At 44.5% G+C, this 10,588-nt stretch overlaps 2 protein-coding genes across 2 annotated transcripts in view; one reads left to right on the top strand and one right to left on the bottom strand.

The window, feature by feature from the left end:
- LOC134320311 (dynein axonemal heavy chain 8-like) overlaps positions 1–5,077 on the top strand; it is a 77,174-nt gene extending 72,097 nt beyond the window's left edge. Inside the window, exons 86-95 of the mRNA XM_063001671.1 lie at positions 86–238; positions 334–489; positions 563–679; positions 1,205–1,306; positions 1,405–1,565; positions 2,716–2,872; positions 2,995–3,147; positions 3,258–3,447; positions 4,142–4,263; positions 4,633–5,077. Coding sequence (XP_062857741.1) covers positions 86–238; positions 334–489; positions 563–679; positions 1,205–1,306; positions 1,405–1,565; positions 2,716–2,872; positions 2,995–3,147; positions 3,258–3,447; positions 4,142–4,263; positions 4,633–4,920 — 1,599 coding nt within the window. The 3' untranslated portion in view covers positions 4,921–5,077. The remainder of the gene's footprint in view (positions 1–85; positions 239–333; positions 490–562; positions 680–1,204; positions 1,307–1,404; positions 1,566–2,715; positions 2,873–2,994; positions 3,148–3,257; positions 3,448–4,141; positions 4,264–4,632) is intronic.
- On the bottom strand, positions 4,506–7,642 carry LOC134320384 (SAYSvFN domain-containing protein 1-like). The gene is made up of 2 exons (XM_063001749.1): positions 7,607–7,642; positions 4,506–6,505 (listed from the first exon to the last, which is right to left on the bottom strand). The coding sequence occupies exons 1-2, from the start codon at positions 7,640–7,642 to the stop codon at positions 6,170–6,172; spliced, it is 372 nt and encodes a 123-aa protein (XP_062857819.1). The 3' UTR covers positions 4,506–6,169.
- Between the last annotated feature and the right edge of the window lie 2,946 nt (positions 7,643–10,588).

Genomic DNA, 10,588 nt, shown 5'->3' on the forward strand with positions numbered 1-10,588 from the left:
AGAAGACCTTACAAACCTTCTTGTCATACATTCAGTTTAAAGCTCATCACCAGTAATTGTGTGTCTGACCGTCTGTGGTCCACAGGGAGGCTGGGTCCTGCTGCAGAACTGCCACCTGGGTCTGGAGTTCATGGACGAGCTGCTGGACACCGTGAGCACAGTGGAGAACGTTCATGAGAGCTTCAGGGTGTGGATCACCACGGAGCCACACGACCGCTTCTCCATCACGCTGCTGCAGGTAATGTAACATCATCAACAGGGGGGAAACTTGGGGGAAACCAGGGGGTCGAGGTCTCCGATCATCATCATCAAAGAATCTTCTTGTCGTTTTAGTCCTCCATCAAGTTCTCCAACGATCCTCCTCAGGGAGTGAAAGCCGGACTGAAGCGAACGTTCGTCGGGATCTCTCAGACTCAGCTGGACGTCAGCAACCTGCCCATGTGGAAGCCGCTGCTGTACAGCGTCGCGTTCTTGCACACGGTGGTGCAGGTAGGAACGACCTGGCGCTTACAGGATACGTGGTTTCCCAGAATTACACAGTCTTCACCTTTTTTTTACGCAGGAACGTCGCAAGTTCGGACCCCTGGGCTGGAATATTCCGTACGAGTTCAACTCGGCAGACTTCAGCTCCAGTGTGCAGTTCATCCAGAACCATTTGGATGAGTGCAGTCCCAAAAAGGTTCGGAATAATGTCTTACTTTGATAAAAAGTCTTTGGGTCTGTGTGAAACCGAGCTCTCTCTGTACATAGACGCGTTTCCCATCATTCTACACTCCCGAGAAGAGGGCGTGTCTAAATTCTTAGCTCCCTTAAAATGCTCCTACTGAGGCGCCTTAATTCTGAGTGATGATCTGACTGAGCGTCTCCTTAGCGCTGAAGGCAATCCCAGCATTCAGTGCGGCACAACTTTGCTCACAAAAAACTACAAACGTGGCGGATGAATCAATCCAGAGCAACTAACGGAGTTCCTTTGACATGTAAATAAATTCACATTGATGTTTAATTTGTATAAAGGTGCAGGAGTGACGTTTATTTGTAAATTCAGGCGTAGAGCGTCTAAATAATCTGATTATGAGCTCCATGTCTGATTAGAATGCTCTGTACTGAGGGAGCTGATCAGGTTTACAGTGGGGAGCAGGGCGGGTCACTAGGTTCAGTGTGTGTCCTTTGCTCGTGCTGACCAGTTTGGCTTGTTTATCTGCAGGGCGTGTCGTGGGACACCGTGCGCTACATGCTGGGAGAGGTGCAGTACGGAGGCAGAGTGACGGACGACTACGACAAACGACTTCTGAACTGTTTTGCACGAGTAACACACGACCCCCCCAACCTAATAATAAATATAATAACGTTAGCGTATGATGTACGAGAGACGTTTTTAATCGTAACCGCCGCTCTGATTACCAGGTGTGGTTCGGCGACCGGCTGTTCGAGCCCTCGTTCTGCTTCTACACCGACTACAATGTTCCCGTGTGTAAGACGGTGGAGGAATACCTGGAGTATATTCACACTCTGCCCTACGTCGACACCCCTCAAGTGTTCGGTCTGCATCCCAACGCTGATATCACGTAAGAGTCCATCAGAGCTGCTCACACACACTCACACTCTCACCTGAACACAACACCTCACTCTCCACCCAGAAACCCCAAGAAAACTTTAAGGAATTATGTGCTTCATCTTTGCAGCAACAGTTTAGGGAAGGCCCTTTTTTGTTCCAGCATAACCCTACTAAACTTAATAACCTCACAATGAAGTTAAATGTCTTAATAATAAAATAACGACGTGGGTTTTACTCTCACATTTACACCGATCAGGCATAACATTAAAACCACCTCCTTGTTTCTACACTCACTGTCCATGTTATCAGCTCCACTTACCATATAGTAGTCCATCTGTTTCTCTGCATGCTTTGTTAACCCCTTTCACCCTGTTCTTCAATGGTCAGGACCCCCACAGGACCACCACAGCGCAGGTATTATTTAGGTGGTGGATCATTCTCAGGACTGTGTTTGTTGTGCTGGTATGAGTGGATCAGACACAGCAGCGCTGCTGGAGTTTTTAAACACCTCACTGTCACTGCTGGACTAAGAATAGTCCACCAACCAAAAATATTCAGCCAAGAGCGCCCCGTGGGCGGCGTCCTGTGACCGCTGATGAAGGTCTAGAAGATGAGCGACTCAAACAGCAGCAATAGATGAGCGATCGTCTCTGACTTTACATCTACAAGGTGGACCGACTAGGTAGGAGTGTCTGATAGAGTGGACAGTGAGTGGACACGGTGTTTAAAAACTCCAGCAGCGCTGCTGTGTCTGATCCACTCATACCAGCACAACACACACTAACACACCACCACCATGTCAGTGTCACTGCAGTGCTGAGAATCATCCACCACCTAAATAATACCTGCTCTGTGGTGGTCCTGACCATTGAAGAACAGCATAAAAGGACTACAGTCAGTAATTGTAGAACTACAAAGTGCTTCTATATGGTAAGTGGAGCTGATAACATGGACAGTGAGGGTAGAAACAAGGAGGTGGTTTTAATGTTATGGCTGATCGGTGTACGTCTACGCTTACAACTGTGACCGAACACAGTTCAAGCCATTAAGGTCTAAGGGCCTCGTTTAGGAGCCCAAACCAGCAATCCTCTGTTTACTAGTTACTGGTAAGTTGTGAGGATAATTGTCTTTGTTAAATGCTAGAAATGAACTTCTGACAGGTATCAGGGTAACACCTCAGCCGAAGTCCTGGACACCATCACAAACATCCAGCCTAAAGAGAGCGCCGGAGGTTCAGGAGAGACGCGAGAGTCGATCGTCTACCGCCTCGCCCAGGACATGCTGGATAAACTCCCTCCCAACTACGTACCTCATGAGGTATAAGAGTGTTTAACAGTGCCGTTTACTTTATAAAGAAATGAATTTATAAGTGGTGCTTATTAAATTACAGCCACGCTTAAATGTCCCCGATTAATAATCTGTGTAACATCACTGACCAGGTGAAAGCCAGGCTGGTGAAAATGGGAGCCCTGACCTCCATGAACATCTTCCTGAGGCAGGAGATCGACCGCATGCAGAGGGTCATCAGCGTGGTCCGGACTAGCTTGATCGATCTCAAGTTGGCCATTGAGGGCACCATCATCATGAGTGAGGTAGGAACTGATGACTGGGTCTTACCCACTGTTGCACATTTTCACCACCACTGTAGCTCGGTCATTCTGAGGCTGCCTGGCCAGTAACGAGCGTTTGTATTGGCTTGCAGAGCCTCAGGGACGCGCTGGACAACATGTTCGACGCTCGAGTCCCAAACCTGTGGAAGAAGCTCTCCTGGGAGTCGTCCACCCTGGGGTTCTGGTTCACCGAGCTCCTGGAGAGAAACGCTCAGTTCCATAGCTGGCTGTTCGATGGGAGGCCCAAAACATTCTGGATGACCGGATTCTTCAATCCCCAGGGTAACCAGACTGTAATCACTTTGTTCTGTTTATTAAAAATGTAGAAGATGCACATTTAATCACTAAATTTGGAGTTTTTTTAGATTGTATTAGGAATTAGAATGAATGAAAAGCCAGCCAGTATGAGACACCAGCTCACGTCAAACCAGTACTGCATGAGTAAGGCTGGATTAAACACTTATTAGTGCCGGCTGTGCCACTGTTCCTTGTGAGGCCGTGCCGTTTACCTTGCCTCGGTGCTACCTCAAGTAACATTTACTCCATTTATTCTTTGACGCTCGGTTTTTACCGCTACACTCAAACTTTAATCTGATTTGTCACTTACCTTTTCAAAGCACCACCAGTAGGACAGTGAAAAGTGAAGCATTGTTTCACAAAACCCAATTAGAACCATGGCATTGTGGGAAAAACACAGAAAGGTGAGAGCGGGTTTGCATTATAGGTAGCAGTCGTACATTTCCTAATCCTGGAATCACATCGTAGCTCTTTAATAAGATTTAGTGCATCTTTTAGAGTAATTCAGGAATAAAATGTAATGAAGCCGCTTTATTATTTGGCTGTAAGTTTTTATCTTATCACGTGTCCAAATGACGAGCATTCCTGTTTTACACAAAAGTCCGTATTCTAAACAACTGCATGTAAATAAACCGTCCGTACCATGGTTAGTATTTATTATTGTGTGTGACCGCTGCAGGTTTCCTCACAGCGATGATGCAGGAGGTGACGAGGGCACACCGAGGCTGGGCGCTGGACACCGTCACTCTACACAACGAGGTGTTAAAGCAAACCAAGGAGGAGATCACCACCGCACCCACGGTAAGAGCGCCACACAGAGGGCAGAACACTCAACACCAAATGATGTACATACTGTACATTGCTGTATTTTCATTTTAATTATTTACTATTTATCTGTGCTATTTCTCTATTTTCTGTATATATACAAAATTCTGTCTAGTACATTACCTGTATAATCTTGTCTGTATATTGTAGAGAGATAACAACAGCTGGAAACGAATTCCTCGTGTGTGTAAACATACTTTATATAAAGCAGATTCTGATTTAGGTGGTAAATTCTTTATTCCACAGGGTCACGCAGGGCTGAACGTGAGTCCACAGCACAGCCTGCTCCTAATTTCAACACTGTCCATGCTTATATTTATTCATGTATTTATGTTTGTGGTGTAGGAGGGCGTGTACGTGTACGGCCTCTATCTGGACGGAGCCGGCTGGGACCGCAAGAACTGCTGTCTCGTCGAGGCCACGCCCAAAGTGCTGTTCACCCCTCTCCCCGTGGTGCACATATTCGCCATCAACTCCACCGCCCCGAAAGACCCCAGACTGTACGTCTGCCCCGTCTACAAGAAACCCCGGCGCACCGACCTCACCTACATCACCGGAATCGTGCTGCGTACGGTGCAGCCCCCCGACCACTGGATCCTGCGCGGTGTCGCCCTGCTGTGTGATATCAAATAATCGCACCAACACACACACACACTGACCCACACACGCGTTCCGTTTCTTTGTTCTTTATTCAATTCAGTTCATGGAAAAATATTTTAATTGTTATTAAAAGGTTCAGGTTCTTGTTCAGCATTAAAAATAAAAAAAATATGAGTTTATCTTCACTAAACTGTGTTTGATCTTTGGTACAAGTTCTGTCACCACAACTGCAGTTTTTCTGCATTTATAAACAAGATTAATTATATTATTATCAATTTATAGTCTGAGACCCACGACTTTTACTTTATTAAATTCACTTAAATGACTTTCTGAACTGTAAGTAGCTGATCTGTATTCAGCTGGTATGGTCAAAAGTATTCGGACGCCCGACCATTAGCTTGTCGGACGTCCCATTTAAAAAAAAAACCAGACTGATCCTCTGTGTGATCTCTCAGCTAGAACAGCAGCCGCTCCTCTGAGAAGCTTCTCACAAGGCTTTAAAGTGTGTCTGTGGGAATTTGTGCTCATTCTGTAGTACAACAGAGCATTAGTAAGGCTGGGTACTGATGATGATGATGTTCTGGTTTATCCTACAAACTGTTCAAACTGAACGTGAAATAGGAATTTAGAACCTGTAAAAAACATAAACTTGCCATTTACAAAATCCTGTCCAAAAGTATGTGGACGTCCTTCCTAATTAAGCTCATGTGTTTTAGTAATTATGCTAAAGAATTTGCATGCTTACACACTTTCTACATCTACATACTTTATGGCCCTTGTTTGGCACGACTACAGTTTTAAATTGTTTTTACCGCCTGGTCAGGGTCATGGTGATCAAAAACCTTCTCATCCAGCATCAGTGCCCGACGTCACATGCTCTTTTGACTGAACAGGCACAAATTCCCTCAGACACGCCATAAATTCTTGTTTTAAAAAAAGGTTCTTATTGGACAGTGGTAGCCTAGTGGGTAGAGCTTTGGGCTATCAGTCAGAAAATTGCCCTTGAGCAAGGCCCTTAACCCCGTCTGCTCCGGTGCCATACAATGACTGACCCTGCGCTCTGACCCCAGCTTTCAAACTAGCTGGGATATACAAAGAAAGAATTTCATAGTTTCATGTGTAGATAAATATATAAAATAAAAAACATTCTTCTTTTTTCATCAGTAATTTATATAAATGTACCGACGTCCTCGTTCAGCCCCCGAGGCTCCAGCTGAAGTCTGACCGTTGCACTCGGACCTGGATGTTCCGAATTCCAGCGGTTCCGTCAGGGTCTCGTGCGTTACGTCCGTGCCCCGGTGTTTAGGAGTCTGTAGCCCATCTCGCCCTCCAGCTGTTCGGCGGTGAGCGTCCCCAGGATGGGCTGGCAGTCGGGGTTGAAGACGGAGTAGGCGCTCATCTCTCCGGGTCTCCTGAGCGTGGGGCTGCGCAGACCCTCGTACAGCCAGTAGAACAGAGAGATGAGGAAGAAGGGAAGCCCGAAGTCCAGCTCACAGAAGAGACCCAGCAGAACCAGCCACAGCAGCACCTTCAGCAGGGTCAGGTTAGTGACGGCCAAACGGTCCACGCCCAGCCAGCGGCCCACCGCGCTGTCCAGCAACCAGTCCGAGCTGTCCTGCTACAGGGCAGAGCAAAATACAATCAAACTACAGCACTCTCAACAGCACTCTCAACAACACTCTCAACAGCACTCTCAACAGCACTCTCAACAACACTCACAACACTCTCAACAGCACTCTCAACAACACTCTCAACAACACTCTCAACATCACTCTCAACAACACTCTCAACAGCACTCTCAACAACACACTCAACAGCACTCTCAACAACACTCTCAACAACACTCTCAACAGCACTCTCAACAACACTCTCAACATCACTCTCAACAACACTCTCAACAGCACTCTCAACAACACTCAACAGCACTCTCAACAACACTCTCAACATCACTCTCAACAGCACTCTCAACAACACTCTCAACAGCACTCTCAACAACACTCAACAGCACTCTCAACATCACTCTCAACAGCACTCTCAACAACACTCTCAACAGCACTCTCAACAACAGCACTCAACAGCACTCTCAACAACACTCTCAACAGCACTCTCAACAACACTCAACAGCACTCTCAACAACACTCTCAACAGCACTCTCAACAACACTCAACAGCACTCTCAACAACACTCTCAACAGCACTCTCAACAACACTCAACAGCACTCTCAACATCACTCTCAACAGCACTCTCAACAACACTCTCAACAGCACTCTCAACAACAGCACTCAACAACACTCTCAACAGCAGGGAGGGACCCTACCAAGGAAACATGGTAAAACTTCCCATATTGAGTTTATGTTATGTTCCGAAAATCCTAACATCATGATCAGATTACTAAACTGCATCTAAACAGATGATATAACTTGTAATAACCTAATTATTCAGTTTATTAACACAATAATGCTTTTTACTGCAAGTTTCCGTATTTCACTTTATCGCGAGTCGGATCAAAAGTTTATATAAAGAACCGACTCAGTGAGCCGAGTCAAATGATCGACTCTAACATCCGACAGAAAACAGCTTTCTCAAAGATCCTGTTCTTCTAAATACATGAATACAGATCATCAGTACATGCAGATTCTGTACACTTACTGACGACGACTAGAAGGTGGAAATGAGGAAACTGGAATGTTTAACAATGAAATGCTCATTACAAGCTTACATGAGTCGAATCGCAATGATTTGACTCACTCCACATGCGCAGTAACGTTGGCGCGAACAGGACACGTGGCTTAAACCGCGAATCTCTATTGGTTAACGCCGCTTTGCGCCAAAACGTCTGTTCAAAAATACAAGTACTGCATGACAGAAGCGCCAGTTCTGTTATTATTGTGGAGGAAATAAGGGTTATATATCGCTCCGTTTAATTACATCTTTATCTAACCTGCACAGGTAAGAGTCCACATTTACTCTACATAAATGCCCTGGACCCCTTTCCTACTGCTTTAGTAAAAGTGCACACCGTTACTATAAGTCCTCTGATTACAACTGTAGTAAATTTCTCCCTCCAAGCTGGCTATGTTCCACCTTCATTAAAAACTGCCATAATTAGACCACTTCTAAAAAAAACAGCACTTGATCCTGAAGTTTTGGCAAATTATAGGCCTATCTCCAATCTTCCTTTTCTCTCTAAGGTATTGGAAAAAGTAGTTGACACTTATCTCCAGGATCACCTTAAACACAACAACCTTTTTGAAAAATTTCAGTCTGGTTTCCGCTCTGCTCATAGCACAGAAACGGCCTTGGTTAAAGTTACCAATGACCTTCTGATGATGGCTGACGCTGGCTCACCTTCTCTGCTTGTCCTCCTGGATTTATCGGCAGCATTTGACACCATTGACCATGGTATGCTCTTACGCCGGTTATACCACACCATTGGACTCACTGATGCTGCCCTGGCTTGGTTTCAGTCCTATCTTACCGACAGAACAGAGTACATCTCTATTGGAAATGCAAGGTCCCAGTCATATGCTGTGACATGCGGAGTCCCCCAGGGGTCAGTCCTGGGCCCCGTCCTTTTCACCCTATACATGCTTCCCCTTGGCCAAATTATAAAACGCTATGGAGTTTCATTTCACTGCTACGCTGATGATATACAACTTTACATGAAAATTGACACAAATTCCCTCCATTCTGCTGCTCCCTCATCATCATCTTCATCAGCATCTCTTTCAATACTCTCTGCCTGCCTGGAGGAGATAAGTTTGTGGATGAAACACAACTTTCTTCAGCTAAATAGTGCAAAAACTGAAGTGATGTTGGTTGGCACCTCACTCCAGACCCAGTCATCCCCTATAACCAGTATTACACTGGCTGGTCATACTATTTCTCCCTCTTCAACGGTTATCAATCTTGGCATAAAATTCGACCCTCAACTCACTTTTGAAGCCAATATTAAACATCTATGCAAGACCTCCTTTCATCATCTCAGAAACATTGCCAAACTTCGTCCTACCATCACCATCTCAGATGCTGAAAAGCTGGTTCACGCATTTGTTTCCTCCAGGCTGGATTACTGCAATGCACTTCTCATCGGGATTTCTACCAAGAGTCTCCAGAGATTGCAGTATATCCAGAATAGTGCTGCACGGATCCTGCTGAGAGTACGGAAACACGAGCACATTACACCTATCCTTCTTTCACTCCACTGGCTCCCTGTCTCTGCAAGGATAGAATATAAAATTTCTCTCCTTACATATCAGTGCATCTATGGAAATGCACCGCCCTACATGAAAGAACTTCTTACCCCTAAAATTTCATCCCTCCTTTCTGCAAAATCAAATCTTCTCCACATTCCCAGAACTAAACTAAGTACCATGGGTGATCGGGCTTTCTGTTCTGCTGCTCCTCGTCTATGGAATGCCCTTCCTGACCATCTGAGGGCACCACAGACGATTGAGAGTTTTAAAAAGGGTCTAAAAACTTTACTTTTTAACAGATGTTATGACTGTTAAATTAACGCTGATTTTATGATGTATGTCTCATAATGCTATGTTTATATTTGTTTTATATTTCATGTTTTATATTACTGTTTTTCTGTAGCACTTTGAGATTTGTTTTCAAATGTAAAGTGCGTTATAAATAAAATGTATTATTATTATTATTATTACATTCTGGCTTTAAAAGGAATAAATGGTGTAAAGTTTGTGCTCCTCTATTTGATTATGAGTTGATTTTCTAAGTGAAAGTAAGTGAACATGTCTTCTACAGGAAACTCTCATCTGCACATTTATTTTAAAGCTGTTTATATCTAATTATTACAAATAGTGACATGTATTATTTTACTTTATGTCACTAATGTATTATATGTGCATGCACACTGTAAAAAAAAAACTGGGTGCCAAACAAATGCCAGCCACTGTGGGACAGCTCGGTGTGACTGGGCATTACTGCTGGCAGGGACACAGGGAAGAATGTGGGTATTATTTCAGACTGGTAGTGAACTCATGCTCTCTCTGGCCCTAGAGCACGAGATTTAGCTTCCCTTAAGAGCTTTAACTTCACACTTTAATAATATCGTTCACAAATGTTAGTCATGGCCGTGCATTAGGCTCTCATCCCACATGTTAACAGAGCGTGGGCATGAATTATGCATATTGATAAGGTCACCAGCAGCTCTCTGTAGGGTTGTTTGTTCTAACACACTGTTTGTTTGCTGTACAGGCGCCATGGCAGAACTCGGTGCAAAGCATTTTCTGAAGAAACACCAGGCGGAACTTATCAAAAGGACAAGAAATCCATTAGGTCTGGCTGATGTTCTGCGTGGGAAGGGCATTATTAAAGCTGAAATGTATTCTAACATCAAAAGACAGACAACCAGCCAGAAACAAATGAGAGAATTATACGAGCACCTGAACAGCGAGAAAGCCTATCAGTGTGTTTATGATTGGCTAAAAGAGAACGAGTCTGATTTAATGAAAGAACTGGGTAAGCCTGACTTTTGAGTTTTGTTTTTAAATCATAATAATAGAACTCTATTAATTGCTTCTGTGATTTTGTTCCAGCTGACGACTGTGTTTTAGATAAATACCTCTTCCCCTTACCAAGTCCTAATGGTCATTAGTTGATGGTAACCAGTAACCAATGGGCATATATAGTGATCCTTCAGAATAACACATCACTGAGTGTGAGGTCAATAAGTTTT

Source organism: Trichomycterus rosablanca, chromosome 9 (assembly GCF_030014385.1).
Source record: "Trichomycterus rosablanca isolate fTriRos1 chromosome 9, fTriRos1.hap1, whole genome shotgun sequence".
Classification (NCBI taxonomy): Eukaryota; Metazoa; Chordata; class Actinopteri; order Siluriformes; family Trichomycteridae; genus Trichomycterus; species Trichomycterus rosablanca.

What these genes read in the sequence shown, in the direction of transcription:
- LOC134320384 (XM_063001749.1), bottom strand. Translation starts at nt 7,642, where the DNA reads ATGTGGAGTGAGTCAAATCATTGCGATTCGACTCAT. An exon ending in ATCATTGCGATTCGACTCAT is followed by an intron (nt 6,506 to 7,606) that starts GTAAGCTTGTAA and finishes TCTGCCCTGTAG; the next exon opens with CAGGACAGCTCGGACTGGTT.